Genomic DNA, 18,496 nt, shown 5'->3' with positions numbered 1-18,496 from the left:
CATGGTCTTTCACCCCATCAGTGCGGTACTGGGGGAAAGGCTGGGAATGAGTGACCACTGCAGCTCCAGTTACTTTTTAAATTCCTGGATCTGCCAATGTTTGGAGAGACCCTGTAGCGCAAGGAGAGCCAACCAAGCCTGCTGTAATATCCAGATGCTACAGTATAGCAACACTGGGTTCCTTCTACACCTTTTTATTTAGGTTGTTTAAAAATGACCTTGGATTTCCATTTGGCACAGGCAGTTCTGCTGTGAAACAGTACAAGAGTAATATCCCCCTCTGCGATGCCCATGTACCTAGTTTTATAGAATTGTAGAATCATAGAAAATTGGGGTTGGAAGGGACTTCAGGAGGTCATCTAGTCCAATCCTCTGCTCAAAGCAGGACCAGCCCCAGCTAGATCATCCCAGCCAAGGCTTTGTCCAGCCAGGCCTTAAAAATGTCCAAGGATGGAGATTCTCCAACCTCTCTGGGTAACCTGTTCCAGTGCTTTACTACCCTCCTAGTGAGAGAGGTTTTTCCTAATAACTAACATCAACTCCCCTTGCTGCAACTTGTGACCATTGCTCCTTGTTCTGTCACCACTGAGAACAGTCTAGCTCCATCCTCTTTGGAGCCCCCCTTCAGGTAGTTGAAGGCTGCTATGAAATCCCCTTTCAGTCTTCCCTTCCCCCCCATGAAATGAACCCAGTTCCCTCAGCCTCTCCTCAGAAGTCATGTGCCCCAGCTCCCATGATTTTTCCAAGCTCTGCTGTCACATCAAACAACATTCTGTGTACCCTTTGGTTATTCCTGTCCATCCCCATGGACAGACATGTCCAGGTTTTCTCAATATTCTCTAACTTGTTCTTTTGTCACTGTTGGCTGCTCACCTCTTCCCCAAACTGCACTGCCTGGTGCAGTAGTCTACAAGCTGACCTTTTTTGTGAAGACTGAGTTGAAAAAGTCATTGAGTACTTCAGTCTTGTCTGCATCATCTATCACTAAGCTGTCTTCCCCATCCAGTAACAGACCCACACTTTCCCTGATCTTCCTTTTGTTGCTTACGTACTTGTAGAAAACCTTTTTGTTACTTTTCACATCAATTATTAGTTGCATCTCCAATTGCACTTCTGCCTTTCTGACTTCATCCCTGCATGCCTGAGTGATACTCTTATACTTATCCCTAGTCCTTTGTCCAAGTTTCCACTTCTTGTAGGCTTTACTTTCGTGTTTTAGCTCACTGAAGACTTCACTGCTAAGTCAAGCTGTTCTTCTGCCATACATCTTAGTCTTTATGTACATCAGAATGGTTTGTTCCTGCACTCTCAGTAAAGTTTCTTTAAAATGCAACCAGCCCTCCTGAACTCCTTTCCCATGCAGACTGGCCTCCCAGGTGATTCTGCCCATGAGTTCCCTGCATGAGTCAGTCTGTTTTTATGAACTCCAAGGTCCTTACTCTGCTGCTTTCCATCCTTCCTTTCCTCAGGATCCTGAACTCACTCATCTCATGGTCACTGCTGCCCAAGTTGCCATCCACTGCTACATTCCCCACCAGTTCTTCCCTGTTTGTGAGCAGCAGGGCAAGAGCACAGCCTGTAGTTGGCCTCTCCAGCACTTGCACCAGGAAGTTGTCTCCAACACTTTCCAAAAACTTCCCAGATTGCCTATGCACTGCTGTATTGCCCTCCCATTAAATATCAGGGTGATTTGAAGTCCCCCCATGTGAACCAGGGCCTGTGATCAGGAAACTAGCTGTTTGAAGAAAGCCTCATCCTCCGGGCCTGGTGATCTATAGTACACACCTACCACATCACCCTTGTTGCTCTCTCCTCTGACCCTAATCCAGAGACTTTCAACAGAGATTTTCATACTGGAATGCTGAGAAATCATACAGATCTTTTGCATAAAGCACAAGTCCTCCTCCTCTTTTCCCCTTCTCTGTCCTTCCTGAACAGTTTGTCCCCATCCATGACAGTGCTTCAGTCATGCAAGCTCCAACCAAGTCTCTGTTATTTCAGTCATGTTATAGTTCTGTGATTGTGCGAGGACTTCCAATTTCTAGAGCTTCTCTAGGAATTTGTGAGGAAATTCTAAGCTATAACAAGGGGCTGCACATTGTGCTTTTTTCCTCTTTGCTAATTATTTCTATTAAGTAGACTTCATGGCAGGAGGTATGCAATGTTTACGGTAGGCCTGTGCAAAGCGGCTAGTATTCACTTCGGATTCAGCCAATTCGAATCCCTGTCCCGAATCGATTCAGCTGACTCTGATTCAGAGATTCAGCTGCTGCCGAATCATCTGAATCTAATCACACAGGCCCTATCCCCCACCCACTCTCCCAGCCCTGGCAATGGCTGCCCTGCCCACCCCAGCTTCTGGCTCTTTGAAAAAAAAAGCCCCAACTCACCAGGGGCTGCTGGGCAGAGGATGATCCCCGCTGCCTCCCACTGCCCCATGCTGCATGAGGGGCTCTGCCATGATCCCCCCGACCCCCACCTGCTGTCCCAACCCCCCCCCCCCGGGCAACTCCTAGCTCTTTAAAAAAAAACAAAAACCCCAGACTCACCAGCTCCTGCCAGGTGGGGAGCTATCCCTGCTGCCCCCCATTGCCCTGCACTGCACGGGGGCTCTTCCACAAGCCCCCAGAATCCCCAAGGCCACTGCAGCAGCCAGTGAGTCTGGGGGGGAGGGGGTTGTTTTGTTTTTTAAAGGGCCGGGAGCTGGGCAAGCAGGGCAGCCATGGAGGGGCTTGGGGAGCCGACAGGGGTCAGGGGTGCTCAGGGGAGCTGGAGAAGCAGTTAAGGGATGGGGCCTGGCAGGGGTCCCCCCATGGTCCCCTCTCCCCTCTGCCAGCCTCCCTCTCCCCTTCCCCCACACTTACTAGCATGGAGCCTGGGTCCAGATCCCTGCTGCAGCCAGTGAGGACTGCCCAAATCGCCAAAGCGCTCCAAATCTCTTCCAAATCAATTCAGAGACCTTTGAATCAATTCCAACCTTTTAATTGGTCTCCTGATTCAATTTGCATTCAGAGATTCAGCCACCGAATCAGGCTGAATGTCCTCCAAATTGAATCAGCACCTGAAGCTTCACACAGCCCTAGTTAACAGATGAGATGGAGAATCTGTGGTCTTTGAGTTATATTCTGTGTTCTGCTGTGTTGATGTCAATATAGAGTATTTTCACTGATTTTTAGCAAAGATGAGTTAGACTAACATTAATAGAATGAGCCCTTACATATTTTGGGGAGCTCTAAGCATCTGTCTCCTTAGCAAAAAATAATAATGTAGAGCTAATGATCAGAGAGTTGTTTTGAGATGTGCACAGTTTCATCAGATTTGAAGTTTACATTGTGTATGTCAGCTATCAATTTGCACTCATTACACATGATTTCCTTCTAATCTATTAATCAGCAAATGTTAATGTGTAAAACAAGATTTGAAATCTTCTTATATAATATATGTAAATAATTTTTCAGTGTACCCATTCATGTAAATGTCAGTACAAACTCTACATTAATACTAGACTGCACAATAAATGTTCTCATTAACATGGCAGAACATTGCTATGCAAATCACATATGAACTTAAATTGTCATTAGGCAGCATCTTAAATATATAGGCGGTGTAGTTGGAAGAATGACACTGCTTTTCCATTGGTTCCCTCATTCATTGGGTCGGGTGTGTGTGTGTAAAAAACAAAAAACAAAAAAATCCCTTAAATCCTCTGTATATTTACTAGTATTGCCAATAAACAAGGCTGAATTTTAGAATCGTTGGGTACTTACATGCTCTGTGACAAAATACCATCCCTGTCTCTCTCCAAAACTCTGCTACCTGACAATTTGGTTACCATGGTCACTCCTCTGCCCCATCTCTTCATGTGACCCTGAATTGGATACATTCCTGAGGGAGGGGGAAAACCTGCTCCCTCTGCCTACGTGACTGGCATCATGTACCAGGGTGAGGGGCTTGGGCTCCCTATTGTTCTGAGCAATGCCAGTCTACCCGGCAAACAGTGATACATTTCAAATTGGTTGGCTGGCAGCCAACAGGTGCTGACCTCCATTGGACCAGGTAAATGAGGTCATAAGACAGGGGCAAGCAATTATTTTGGGCAGGGGGCCACTTACTGAGTTTTGATAAGCCATCGTGGGCTGCATGACAGACAACCCAGGGCAGATAAATATTAATTTTCTAAATTTTTTAAGGGCTCCTCAAGCCAGATGGAATGGCCCCGTAGGCCGCATGCATTTTGCCCACCCCTGTCATAAGATCTATATAAGTTAAGGACTGCCCAGGAGAAGGGGCGGTAGCCATGATGAAAAGTCTGAGACTTGCTCTCGCTCTTGAACCTCATGACTGATGAACTGCCTGCCTCCAGAGGGAATCTCCACCTGCCTCTGGATGATACTTATGAGTAAGCTACCTGAGATCCAACTAGATATATAGCTTTCAGTAACTCAGATGCGTGTTCAAAGGCTACCCAGCCATGCCAGTTTGCTCTATGGGATTTCTCTGATATTTCTGTACCCTGTACCCTATTCCAAACCTACTCCTTGTAACCAATAAAGTTCTCCTTTGTACCTAGCATGGGAGACTTATTGGGAGTGGGTTTAGATTATGCCTTGGGGTCCCCTTGGTTCAGCTAACTAAGGGAGACCACTATTTATGCTTCAGACTGAGGGAAGCACCCCAAGTTCTTGAAGTGGGTCAAGTACTTTCAAGAACACAGGGGGCACAGAGCCCAAGATCAGTCCAAATCCTGGATGGTGGAGGCGTTGCCACCAGGCTAGCGGGTGTGCTTCAGAAAGGGAGTCAGCCAGACATGAGTTCCCCCAGGTAGGCACTCAGAGCCTGGAAGGTGGCCCAGCACAGGAGCACCCCCTATTGGCCCACCACATGCTCTAACTTTTGCATTTTACACAGAGCACTTAAACCAGGGGTGTCCAACCTTTTGGAATGTGGGGCCGGATCACGAACTTTTTATCACCCAGTAGGCTGGCGAGCCATATTCAAAGATGTCACAGGAAGTGGTATCATATCAGGAAGTGATGTCACGTGACCTTTGACACCAGTGAAGTTGCAGGGGTTGACATGGTGCTGGTTGACATGGCATGTGTCCCCGGGTTGACATGGTGCTGCAGGAGCCACTTGGCTACAACTGGGTTGACCTGGTGCTGGAGAAACTGCGGGGCCAGGCTGGGGTTAACCTGGGGCCCACCTGGCCTGCCAGTGCCGTGCCTGGGTTGACATGGTGCTGCAGGACCTGCCTGGGCAGAACCGGGTTGGCACCGGCCAGGAAAAGCAGCATGCAGCTGAAGCCGGCTTCTCATGTGCTGCTGGGGATGGGACAAGGCTGGCCAGATCTGCACCAGCCAGTAGAAACGGCAGTGGAATCGTGTGCTGCTCGGGACTAACCGGTGCAGGCTTGTCCCATCCCGTGCGGCACATGGCTCCGCCGCCACTTCTGCTGGCCGGGCTCCTCCCATCCCCAGCAGCACATGAGAAGCGGCCCCCTCGGGGCCTAGCGTGCAGGTGGCTGGGCCTGGAGAGCTGCAGCGTTCGGGAGGAGACTGGCCGGGGGAGTAGGCGCTGCCTTGCTGTGGAGCAGGGCAGGGCAGGGCAGTGGGGCTGGCTTGAAGCAGGCAGGTGAGGAGGCACGTGTGGGCCGGCAGTGCCAGCAGCTGCTGCTTGGCCTCCCATGCAGGGCCGCTCCCCCGGGCCCCGCAGGGGTAAGCAGCTCCCCTCCCCTCGCTGCCAGCTGGGGCCCGCGGGCTGGCCCTGCCTGCCTCGCCACGGCCCTGCCGCCGCGGCTCTGCGCTCTGCGGCAGCGGCTCCATGCTGCCGCTGCCGCGAACCAGATGAAATGGCTTGGCAGGCCACATGTTGGACAAGCCTGACTTAAACTAACAGCGAGATGTAACTTAACAGGTGGAACCCTACTCCATTATCCGTCAGCACTGCAGCACCCTTTTTCCCCCTGGTAGCACATCATAATGGAGCCAGGAGAGAGGAATGACAGAACAAGGCTCCAGTATGTCTTAGCGTTTTTATGGTGCAAGTTAAAGCAGCTTCATGGAGGCAAGGGCTCATCAGAGAAGAAAGCAGGGAGCCCCAGTCAGCTCACTGTCACCATCCCTATGTCCACTATGTTTTACTTCTTGTCTGGCCCTGGGAGGCGATTCAAACTATCTTTAAGACTGTATAGCCATTATGATTTCTCTTTGTTTGATATGCTTTCTCGTAAGGCTGTAAATGAGAGATTAAGTGAAAGAGAGCAGTACAGCATGAATGTAGTGAAGACATACAGTAGAAGATAAACTTATTTCACTCACTAGAACAAGGTCAGGGATCCTTGTCTGATGTGCTTGTGTCATTCCATGAGCCTGAAGGGTTTTTTGGTTTTTGTTTTGTTTTTGGTTGGTTTTTTTTTTTGGGGGGGGGGGGGGGGGATGGGGAGGAAGTGGTTAATTAGCCTAACATGAAACACTGAAGTTCTATAAAGAAAAGGAACAAAAGTGTTCACCGAGCAATGAACTATAGCTTAATTGCGATACAAACTAATCTTCAAAGACTACCTGAAAATATGGGTTGTGTGTTTTCTCACATAGATGTTTGCACGAAAACTACAGAGAGCAATATATAATGCTCATAGAAAGAGAGTAGGCCCACAGCTAATAACATTTTCTGATCCAGCATATCACATGATGCTGATAAAAGTACATGGAAGACAGCAGAAAAAGACTTCCCCAAATCATTATGGACTTTGACAGCTTTCTCCATCACACAGGTGGATAGACTTCTTTGGAGAAATGTAGGGCTAAGTATCAAATCTGATCTATGAACTGCTCAGATTCTAAGTGACATGCTCTTGAGGGAGCAGAGAGTCTTCAGTTTCACTGTGACACTTTTATTGGGTTTTGCTAGTTCTCTCAAATAGATTGACAAACCCATCTCTCATCACCATGTAGAATTGCCATATAGATGTGCCTTAAGCAGTGTAAAATAACAATGGCATTTAAAATATTGATGGCTGCCCATAGCCCTGTCTGCAGTATTGCTTCAATAGTGCAGCTGAGCCATAGTTAGCACACTGGGAGGTTTTTTCAGGAAAAAAGTCTAGTGTAAAGACAACCATTGTTTTCACAGAGAACTCTGACGAGCAGGGCAGTTCTGCTTTGGCTCTGTTGCCTTCCTTGTGTACATCGATGATGTGGCGTACGTTGCAGCTCTAATGATGAAAAAATTAATATCCCCTGCTGCCCAACTTTCTCCCTAGGCACCTTTCTACTGTAGATTCAGTGGTCTTACCTGTACCATGGAGTCAGTGTTAGGAGTTTTTTTCTTAATTTTCATCTTGCAAAGAGGATTTAAATTCTAAGAGGGAATTCAGCTGCATGATGGATATTTGTCCAAATGGGTGAGTTCTGAGTTCTAACTAGTTTTATGTACAGGTGCATTTAACTACAGTGGATCTACATCATCATCATTTATCGAAACTGGTTTATTACAAAGACTTCCCAGGCTCTAATCAGGATGTTGTCATATATAATTTAGCAGTTTATAGGGGGTACTGTTGGAAAGTTAAAAGGGTTTTGGGCCCAGATTTTCAATAATAGTTAGGTGCTATGCTCCCACGGAAATTAAGACCTTAAGTACTTCTGAGGAGCTGGGTCAATTTACTAACGCAGGGTGAAAATCCTGCACTGTATTACTAAACACTAATAAATGCAAACAAGTTAAAAAATCAGCGTAGTCATAACATTCCCAGCAGTGAAATTGGTCGATGCCTTATAGTCTGGCCTCCTGATTAGCTGGCTTGTATTACACCGTACCTTTAAAAAGAAAATTAGTATCCAGCTGTTTCTTTCTATTTCTTTCTCTCTATTATAATTTTCAAATTACACTATCCACTAAAGGCAAAACTAGAAATGTATTACAGCTGAAGATAGGCTGGGCAGCTGCCTAATCTCTGGTCTCTTTTTTTTTAAATAAGAATTTTTATTTTTTCTTCTCCCAAAATAATTAAGAAAGCTCAATTAGGTAGAGAGAGAGAACACATTCTCTGGAGAAAGCCTGGATGATAATAAGAATCTCTAACATCTTAATGCTTTTTCTTCTAAGAGCCTACAGAATATGAAAAAAATCCACCCTTGTAAAAATGAGCAAAATCATGTCAGGTAGATTTAACAATATACTATGGGTTTGCACCAGATGTCCCAAGGTTTAATTCTGTTTCTTAAACACCATGACCTGCTTCTTCTAAATAGCATTATTAGGACTGTTAAATAATTTTAATTAAGAATACAAACTTTGGGTAAACAATAAACATCTGCTGCGTAGTTCTGAGAAGTATTTTTGTCCAACCTTATAGCTGAATTCAATAATTTGCTTTGCAGGGGCTTATGCAAATGCTTTTTTCTTCACTTTTGATCTGCCTGAATTTGGACCTCATGTATCTAGTTTTGAGTGTCAAGATCCAAGCCAAATTCAATCTGAACAATGGGGTTCTACCTAGTTCCTTTTAAAAGCACAGTTTTCCTCATTTTGATGGAAAACACCGCAGGTGTGTGCAAAACTTTTCTCAGATATCCTTGACAAGTTCTTCAATCTCAAGGTACTTAAGCTCCTACATAAACACAACCTACTAAAATTTATTTATGCTGGACTTACTACAAAGGTCAAGAAATGATCCAGATCTGCAGTATGCAGTTTTGCAGGTACACTAGCTGGCATTACTGAGGCTATTTTCCATTTAAGATGCCACTCTCATTCTGTAGCCACTCCTTTTGCAGAGCACAATACAGGAGAAAGTTGTTCATACAAGAAGCTTGGCTTCTAAACAGAAATGCACCATATGATCTTTGACATCTGTATAACACAGGAATTTGTACTGAGGTGCACCAACACATATGCGGGAAAAGGTTCTCACCTTCTGACATACTCTATCAGTTGCCATTACTACCAAAAACGGAAGGTTGCTTGAAATTACTGGTTCAGTTCAAAACTGCTTTAAGGGTAACTGATTTCATTATTTTACAGTTTAGATTCCTTTCTTTATGGCCTCCATGCTCTATTCAAAGGAGATTTTCGAATAACAGCAAAAGATGAATGGGTGTTTGCAGACATGGATCTACTCCATAAGGTTGTTGCTCCTGCAATCAGGATGTCCCTGAAGCTACATCAGGTGGGTTTTTCCCTGTTACTATTGTACTCATTTTCCTGAGGATATACAGGAAACTTTAGAAAGTGGTCCAAGACAAATTGGGATGTAAATGTAATTATTGTAGCCTTATTCTGAGTAAATTGCTGGAAAAAATGTAGTAAAGCACACTTTCTTATCTTCTTTTCTTTCCCCCCTCCAAACTTAATAATTTATATTCCAGGGGCTTGCGACAGAGTTTTGACTCTTTGTCAGTGGGGGTCAAACTTCAGGTGAGGTTTTCCTTGCAGAGGAACTACAAGACTGGTTTCTAGGTTCTATTTTTTCTAATAGGAAACACATTGTTTGACACTGTTTTATTTGAAGGGGAAAAATACAAAGGGAGAAATTGTTTAGAAAATATAAGGCTCTTCTAATTGGTCAGCTATCATAGATGTTTCATGGGTAATGCAGGAATGTTTCTGAAAGTACCGCCAATGGAGTTTTTTCCCCTCTCAGTTACATTGGTATGAATCTGGAGTTTCACCACTAAGGCCGTTGCAAGTCTGACATATTTGTGCCTGTAGACTGAGTAGATTGTAATCTTATGGTTCAGGTAAACTCGTCCAAATAAGTGAGATGCCATTTTAATAGTAGACATTTTCCACAAATTGAAAATGGTAATTCATTATGTATGATGTGAGGAAAACAATAGAGTGGGTGTACATAAATTGTCTCCTAATACACTTTCGGGTGCAATTCCAAGACAAAGTCCTACTTCCAGGCCCCAGCCTATAGTTGGGCAGCTAGTTTGCCATATTTGGCAAGCTAGAAATCAAAAGGACACTCAGTGATTGATAGGACTCTTGGGAGAGAGCTAAAGAAAGACTGTGAATGGGGTCATTTTGGTGACAGAGGATACCCATAGTATAAAAAAAGATACCAGTCTTACATCATTTGAAACAAGTTAGGCCTCTGCAGTTCCCTTGGAATGATAAGCCTCAGGGAAGGTAAACGTGTATAGACTGTTAATTGTTTTAGGATTTTTTATCCCCTGAAAGACATTTATTTTAAGAAGACTGAGGTCAATGCAATAACCACTGATTGGAGCTCCTGGAAGGAAGAGAATTGCAGGTGTACTGAATGTAGGTCAGATAGGCTTGAGGCAATCATAATGGATACAGAGGAAACTTCAGCCTAGGAGGAAGTGTGAGAATGGGAGAATCGGATGATTCCACCCTGAAAAGTAATGTCTGAAGAATGGAGAACAGGGAAGAACTCAGGGAAATGCAGTTAGCTTGTGCTGTGAGAGTAAAAAAAAACACTGCCTTTTCTGGTACACAAGGATTAGCCATACATAGTCATAATTAAGGAGCATACTAGTATTGGTGGTATTCAGAAATGTTTTGGGGAAACCAGAGGGAGGAAATTTGTCATTTTTAGAACTGCCGAAATCAAGTTAAAAACACTGTGAAAGTGGATTAACTTCTGCACTTCATTGACATTGTCTCTTTGCACAAATACTGACAATATTGTCAGGTAAAAGAAAAGAAAATAACATATTGTGCCTATTGTTATATCTCTTAATAGCAGTAGTTCTCAACATTTTTATTGAGAACTCCTCAGAAAATGCCAGCTCTTAGCTTTCCCTCATTTCTTGACTACAGAAAAATAAGAGAGCCATTTTTCTGTTCCAAAGATCTCAGAAAGACCACACTTGGGCAGAAGGTTTTTAATGCTATGGAGTCCTATTTGAAATCTCTGGGTTTATCTTGTGAATCACATCTAGGTGTTTGCAAACCTAACAGTGCTAATATTGTTTGGCATCCTGCTGCACCCTTAAAAGGATCTCATGGCACCCTGGGGTGCAGATGTACCCTGGTTAAGAATTGCTGCTTTACTGGTTTCTCAGTTTTGTACTATTTTATAAGAACTAACTTTCTGCCAAAGTACAGAACTTTACAGGTGGCTCCACTTCAGGTTTTTGCCGCATGAAGGAACTTTCAAGTCCATGTTCTCCAATTTTACACTTTAAGAAGAAAATAGTTAAAATGCCTTTCTTCAAGTCTTGTCCTAATAAAGATTTTGCACACAACTAACATAAACACAAACGTCTTAATGTGGTGTTAATGCTGTGTTACTGTGGTGTTAATTGCTTTGTCGCTCTTCCTTCAACCTTCGCTCCGGACTATTGCTACTGTCATTTTTATGTTTACTGTTGCAGTTAATGTCAATTAGTGCTATGTCACTGTCTTCAATGAACTCGGGATCTGGTTGATCAGCAGTTCCTACTGTCTTTTGACAGAGCTGTCTATAATCATGCCATTCATTTAATACCAGGACCAGTTCACCTGTCCAGATGAGTATGAGGATCCAGCAATCCTGTACGAAGCAATCCAGGCTTTTGAGGAGAAGGTTGTAATTTGTCATGAGGGTGACCCTGCCTGGCGTAGTGCTGTACTTTCTAACAGAGAAGAGCTGCTTACCCTGAGACACGTTGTAGATGAAGGGACAGATGAATACAAAGTTATTATGCTCCACAAAAGTTACCTGAGCTTCAAAGTTATCAAGGTACCAAAGCTATCTTTCTATTATTGCAGCAGCTCATGTGCTACCCCTGTTTGAAGTCTTCATCCAGTGAATCCTTGAGATCTGGCTATCATTTTCTAATAATACAATTTAGTTAGGAGAGTGAGGTTGATAATAGCTAGGAGCCGGGACTCCTCGGTTCCATGCCTGATTTTACTCTAAGGTTAGAATCATTTTATGTCGGTTCTCCACCCATCTGAAGCAATAATTTAGTTTTGAGTGAATAATGTTTGTTAAGGTCCTGAGATTCACAGAGAACAATGCAAAGTAATTACTACTAATCTATTCAGGTAACATACTTATGTTAATACATTTTTAAATGGGAAACATTTTCAAATGGTTTCATATGTCTCTACCTAACCGTAGGTAAACAAGGAATGTGTCAGAGGGCTTTGGGCTGGGCAGCAACAGGAGCTGATTTTTTTGCGCAATCGTAACCCAGAGCGAGGCAGCATCCAGAACAATAAACAGGTCCTGAGGAACCTGATTAATTCTTCATGTGATCAGCCACTGGGATATCCAATGTATGTTTCCCCTTTAACCACCTCATACCTGGGCGCGCACAGTCAGCTGAGGAATATTTGGGGTGGACCTATCAGTTTGGACAACATTAAAACATGGTTCAGATCCAAGTGGTTAAGGTAGGTGTTGAGACAATAATTGACCTCTGTTATGATATGCAGGGTATGGGGAGTCTGGAGGCACTCAGGCACACACTATTTTCTGTGAAAAAAAAATGTTCACTGTTGTTTGAAAAATACTCATTTTTGATAGTGCATCCAAAGCAAAAATAGAGAGAACAGCTCCAAAACTATCATAGAAAGCATTAATGCAATTCAGATATAGCCCTCTGTCAGACAAACACATTAGCTTCATTTTACTTAGTATTTCTGAGACATTCCTCAGGAAAGGCTGCCATCTGTAAAGAAAAATAATTCAAAGCCATTTACCTTTTACTCTTTTCAAATAACAATGTAGTCTTTCTGCATTGGAGAAATAATTAGAACCTGGACATAAGCATTAGCAGGTTCAGCTTCAAGTGCTTTGGAAGTTGGGTTCAGATGAGCATACCTAAGTCGTGACCCTTATCCAAAAAAGTCTTAGGATTTTTTTCTTTGAAAATCTGACATTAGCTACCCTTTGCACTGGATATACCCCAACTGTTTTCCTTTCTCTACTTCTGTATCTGGCATCTTTAATGTGTACACTTCTTATGTGACAGACTTACCTTTTGTGTCTATAGAGGAGGGACCAGACCCTACTTTTTTGGACCCCATCACTGAAGCTTTGCTAGCGCTCTGGGATTTTCTCAGCATAGTAGTTTCTCAGAGTATATCCTATCCTTAGAGCCCCAGAGCAAGTGAGATTTTGGAGAGGAGAGTATACTCATTGGCCACCTTATATAGAAATTAGCCTTTGGAGATCAAACTGACATTAAATTAAATGCATTGAGGGGTTGTGGGATGCCCAGGCTGCTTACCAAACCTCAAGAAAGGTTTGGCTTAGATAAGGTATGAAGTTACACATTTTTTTCTTTTTTCTTCTTTTGACCAAACTAACGTGTTCACATCAACTGTAACCATGTTGTGATATAATTACCATCCTCAAAATGTCATCCAGCATTGAAAAGGTTAGGGAGAGTACCGTTGTTCATTTGTGCTGCGAGTTTGTCTGATACCCATCCTACATATTCTAGTAAACACTAAACTCTTGATCTTGTGTCTGTTCACACAAACAGAATGCGAAAGGACTGTCATGCCAGTCACAATAGTGGAGGTAACATTGAGGAGGTGGATAGTGGTGGCGGATCTTCAGCCAGCAACCATTCAACAAGAAATTCAAGCCAGAGTAGTAGCTCACAGAACACAAGGAATGAAACACTGCAATTTCAGGCTTCTTCACATGGTGCTCATCAGCATGCAGGTATTTGTACCTACATTTTTGCATTTATGAACCATGTATTGAGGTGTATCTGTATTGAACACACGGACTGGTATGTCTGGTGCTTTCTCATAGAATTTAGAACAACCATCGTCTAGAACTCTAGGTTCTGTGGTATCAAGCTATACATATTGTGCTTCAAAGTATTGTGCTTTTTGGTGATCCTGGCCTCAGAAAAGGATCATAGTTCTTGGCAGGGCCAGTTCCAGAGGGGGCACAATGGCACAGCTGCCATCCGCCCCTCTCAGATTGGTCTATGCTGCTGGAGCCTCTGGGACAGTAGAAACATCTCCAGAGCAGAAGAGAATCCCCTCTTCCACTCATACTCAGAGGTATGTCTCCTCCACCCCCTTTCCTCCACCCCCCACCTGCTGTGGCTTTTTTTTCTCCCCTGTCCCAGGGGCAGCTGAATCTTCAGAGCTGCTCCTGCCACTCCAGCTATGCTGCACAGGGGCTGCCCTAGGTGAGCCCAACCACTACACAGCACAGTGGAGCAGGTAGGAGCACCTCTGAAGCATTCCCTGCCCTTGGGACAGTGGGGAAAGCAGTAGTGACTGGAGGAAGGGACAAAAAAGGAGAGGATGGGGGGATGTTCCTCTTAGCATGGAGGGGAAGAGGGGGATGCTTACTTGCTTTGGGGACTTGGAAAAGTCCCCCGAGGCTCCTGCATTGTGGCTTGCCTGTGCTAGGAGGTTGGTGGGAAGCAGGATGGGAGCAGGAGTGCAGCCACCCCTTCAGTGCAGGTGGCTGTTCCCACACCCCCTTTTGCCAAATCCTGGCTCTGCCCCTGGTTCTTGGGCCACTAGATTCTTAAATATACAGTATGAGTATCCATCACTATTCACCTGCATTGATAAAGCGGAGGACAGCACAAACATCCAGTCCACTCTTTCCCTTCTTGTTAAACATATACCAATTACATGTCCAAAAAAGGTACACAGGGGACAGAGACCAGGGTCTCTTGCTGCTGAAACTCAATAAAGAGTTGGCAGGCTCTGAAACTAAAACCAAAGTAACAAGTCTAGATTGGTTAGTTTGAACTTGGATGGATTGCATAAACCTTATGTGAGCAGTAAATAATGTCCATCCCAACCCACTGAAAGAACTGGCACATTCAATTGTGGTTTCAAAAGCAAAAATCCTAAATTGCTCAAATTGGAGGGCTGGAAAGCAGCAGATAAAAGAAGGAGAAAATAATGATCCAGACTACCAGAGGCCCAGGAGTCCAACCTCAATAGTTTACAGGACTTTAGAAACATTTTTGAAGGAAGGAATAAGTGAAAACAGACTTAAATTGAGGATGGGATAAATTGCGTTACTAACAATAAGATCATGCCAAGCTAATCTAATATTTCGCTTTGAGAAGATGGATTTAGATCTATCAATTTTTTTCATTGTTTAGAAAGATCAGTTATGTGAACTCCAGTGAAGCATTTGATGCAATGTTAGTTAGGAAATGATTACTTAAGCTGGAGAAAAGAGGATTAGGTATTGATTTTGGGATTGATTTTATTTAATATTTTCATTAGTAGTCCTGGCACAAAAAGTAGGAGTGTGATGATGAATTTTGTTGGTGGCAAATTTGGAAGTATTGTTAACACATAGGAGGTTCAAAATATTCAACAGAAAACTGGATGACCTGGAGTATTAGAAATACCTTGAGTATAAAATGCAAAATGAAAAATAATAACCCAGATTTCCTCTGTAAACTGGAGACAGATCATCTGGTAATTGTCATTTGGAAAGGACAGTGAAGAAAAAAGACTTGCTTATATTTAATTGATCACAAGATGGCTATGAAATAGCACTATGATGGACATAAAGGAGGCAAATGCCATAATAAGTGAGATGTTTATTTCCAGCAGAGATGGGAAGTTATTAATGCCATAGTGCTTATCACCGGTGAAACCTCATCTAGAACAGCATTGTTTCGGTTACCTATATTCAAGAAAGATTAATTCAAACAGAAATAAATGCAGAGAATGGCTAGGATGATCAGGGGAATAGGAAACGAATCTTACCAGAAGAAGCTGAAAGAGCTTGGCTTATTCGCCCTAGCAAAACAAAGGGTGAGACAGAATATAAGTGTTCTCTCTAAACACATCAGGGAGATAAATACCAAGGCAAGAAAAGAGCCATTTAAGCTAAATGACAATATTGGTGCAAGGACAATCTGGCCATGAAGAAATGTTTCCTCAGCCTGATGAAGGCTGTTTGTACCTGAAAGCTTGCAGAAAATTTTTTTCCAACTATTTGAGTTGGTTTAATAAAAGATACTGGATTTACCCAAAGAACTTTGTCTTCCTTTGTCCTTAGACCAACACAGATGCAACCTATACCCATAAAACTGGCTATGAATAAATTTAGGCAAGAAATAAGGGGGTTTCTAGATTTCTAAAGGGTTCTAGGGGGATTCTGGAACACTTTTCTAATAAAAAGCACAGTGGTCAAATACACTAATTTTAAGATGGATCCTGGTAAGTTTATAAAAGGTGCTATACACTGTGCTTTTCTGCAGTACTAGGGGATTGGATCAGAGAGCCAGGATGTCCCTTTCCATCCTGTTTTGCTGCATTCTTATCTCAACGCTGCCAAGATGTTTGCTGAGTTATTCAACTTCATATGAAATTCAGTGGTCTGAGAAGTTTTAAAAATCATAAGTGATGATGCAGGCGAGGACGTCCGCTGTATCTGACGTCCACTCAGAGTAGCATGTTAGGTAGTGGTTGTTAGGAAGTCGGATAGGGTTTATCATTGAAGCCTGTTCTACCATTTCTTTTGGCTAGTAACTACCTGGTTCTACAGCCATTTGGACGGCATAAAAGGCCTGTAATGAGACAATTAAAAGAAATCAAATATCCCACTGGGAGATCTTAATTTGAGAAAAACAGAAGTTTCAACGTCTCATAATTGTCAGGCATATTTAGGAAATGGCCTTCTGACATGCTTCTCCAAAGGTTCCCTGGCGAGTGTTGTACACTTAAGCCTCCACTAACAAATTATTTGGCTTTCAGTCCTTGGACAAAGGGATGCCTTTAGCTGTGATGAAAAGTCAAATGCAGATAGAAGGGGCTTGTTGAATTCAAAAGGATGAATTCAACAAGCCCCGTTATTTTGCATTGTCCATGTGTTGGAAGCTTCCATGCTATGTGTGCGCACCAAAATCTTAACCATATTTCTAAATGGCAGACACTGGGGAAAAAAATCACTAAATGTCCTCAGTTATTTGAGCAAGAGGGTTTCCTCAAGGAAATAGAGGAAATAATAGAGGATAAACCAGGGGAGGGGGGGAAAAATCTTATTATATCGATAGGGCAGTCATCAGAACAAAAAACCCAGCATTTAGATTTTGCCAGCGATTCTTTTATGAAGTAATTCTTGCCTTCCCCATATATGAGCAAAAACTTCCTAAGCTAAAACCTACTTTTGCATTATGGTAATCTACAGAATAGGATTAATATTCTTCACATTGGGAATCCTGATGTGACATTATTATTAGGATACTGAAGATATAAAATTTATGACTCTGGACTCAGGATTTGTTGAAAGTGAGCACATCTGTACAAGATGCTTAATGTGCCATAGCCTAATAACACTGTGCAGTAGTATGCTGGGCAAAAACTGTGCTAATATGCTACTAGGCAGTACTGCACGAGGCTACTGCACAGTAAGCATCACAAAAAAACCCAACATTCATTGGCACTACTGTACAGTAAATATAGTTACTGCATATTTAGTTAGTACTTTATTAAGTAAGTACTAAACTAAATGTGTAGTAACTATGGCACATTAATGAATATGTAGCTGTGCTCTGTGTGAACTAATTGACTTCACATCACATTTATGGTATGTAGTGTAAATTAAGGCAGAGAACAAAAGGGAAATGGTACTAATTTTCTTTCTTGTTCAGTCGTTTTGACCTGACATTAAAAATAATGGACAAGGCTGGAAAAGGTCTTGCCAGGTATATAAATCATGTTGTGGTATAAAAATAACTGCTGCTTTTAATTGAGTACAGTGTGAGAGTTTTCCCCACACACTCTCATAGTTTGACAGCGTAGCAATCAGAAAGGCAAGCTTAATTGTAAAATAATGATCTTGAGCGGCCCATATGATAATAAATGCTAATTGGGAACCATTTAAGAACAGTTCACTAGGTGCCATGTAGCCACAATGGAAAGAGAAGGCCATACAAGTTCCAAAAGGAAACAACTAGACTTAGAAGTGAAGTAAATTTTATATATATACATTTTATATGTATATAAATAATTTAAAAGGGGAAATTTATAGTAATAAATATAAAATTAGAAGCTAGGGCTTGCATTAAATTGGCAAGGGAACAAAAGGACACACATGGAAAATTCTGGCTAGCAGAATTAAAAACAATAAGAAAAAAATGTAAGACTATGAGAAACAAAAGAAGGCCCAACGCTGTTTTCTGTCTACTATGAGATGGAAATGACAGAATTGCCCATAATAATGCAAAAAATGCAAAGATTTGCAGAAATAAATATTTCTGTTTGGCATTTGGAGAAAAAGCCAAATGAAGTTGTCACATCTATTGTTTTTACAGTAGATGTTTTTTAAAACAGCTATCCCAAAGATCCCTCTGAGCTATTAATAATGATTTCCTTTAAGTTTTGGAATATCGGGGAAGAACCAAAGGACTAGACTTAAAAATATTTTAAAACAGCCAGTGGAATGACTGGGGAAATAGGCCTGTCAACCTGACCTCAGTCCTGGATGCTACTGCAATCCTGTGTCAAGTTCTGGTATGCACGCTGCCAGGAACAATGATGATAATTTGGAGAGGCAGCAGAGAAGTTCCATGAGAATGATGAA

At 42.7% G+C, this 18,496-nt stretch overlaps 1 protein-coding gene across 1 annotated transcript in view; it reads left to right on the top strand.

The window, feature by feature from the left end:
- PCNX2 (pecanex 2) overlaps positions 1-18,496 on the top strand; it is a 245,957-nt gene that overhangs the window by 219,637 nt on the left and 7,824 nt on the right. Inside the window, exons 29-32 of the mRNA XM_059715472.1 lie at positions 9,025-9,169; positions 11,465-11,695; positions 12,080-12,354; positions 13,452-13,636. Of these exons, the coding sequence (XP_059571455.1) occupies positions 9,025-9,169; positions 11,465-11,695; positions 12,080-12,354; positions 13,452-13,636 (836 nt within the window). The remainder of the gene's footprint in view (positions 1-9,024; positions 9,170-11,464; positions 11,696-12,079; positions 12,355-13,451; positions 13,637-18,496) is intronic.

This window comes from Alligator mississippiensis, chromosome 1, assembly GCF_030867095.1.
Source record: "Alligator mississippiensis isolate rAllMis1 chromosome 1, rAllMis1, whole genome shotgun sequence".
Lineage (NCBI taxonomy): Eukaryota > Metazoa > Chordata > Crocodylia > Alligatoridae > Alligator > Alligator mississippiensis.
This window is presented reverse-complemented; position numbering and strand designations above follow the sequence as displayed.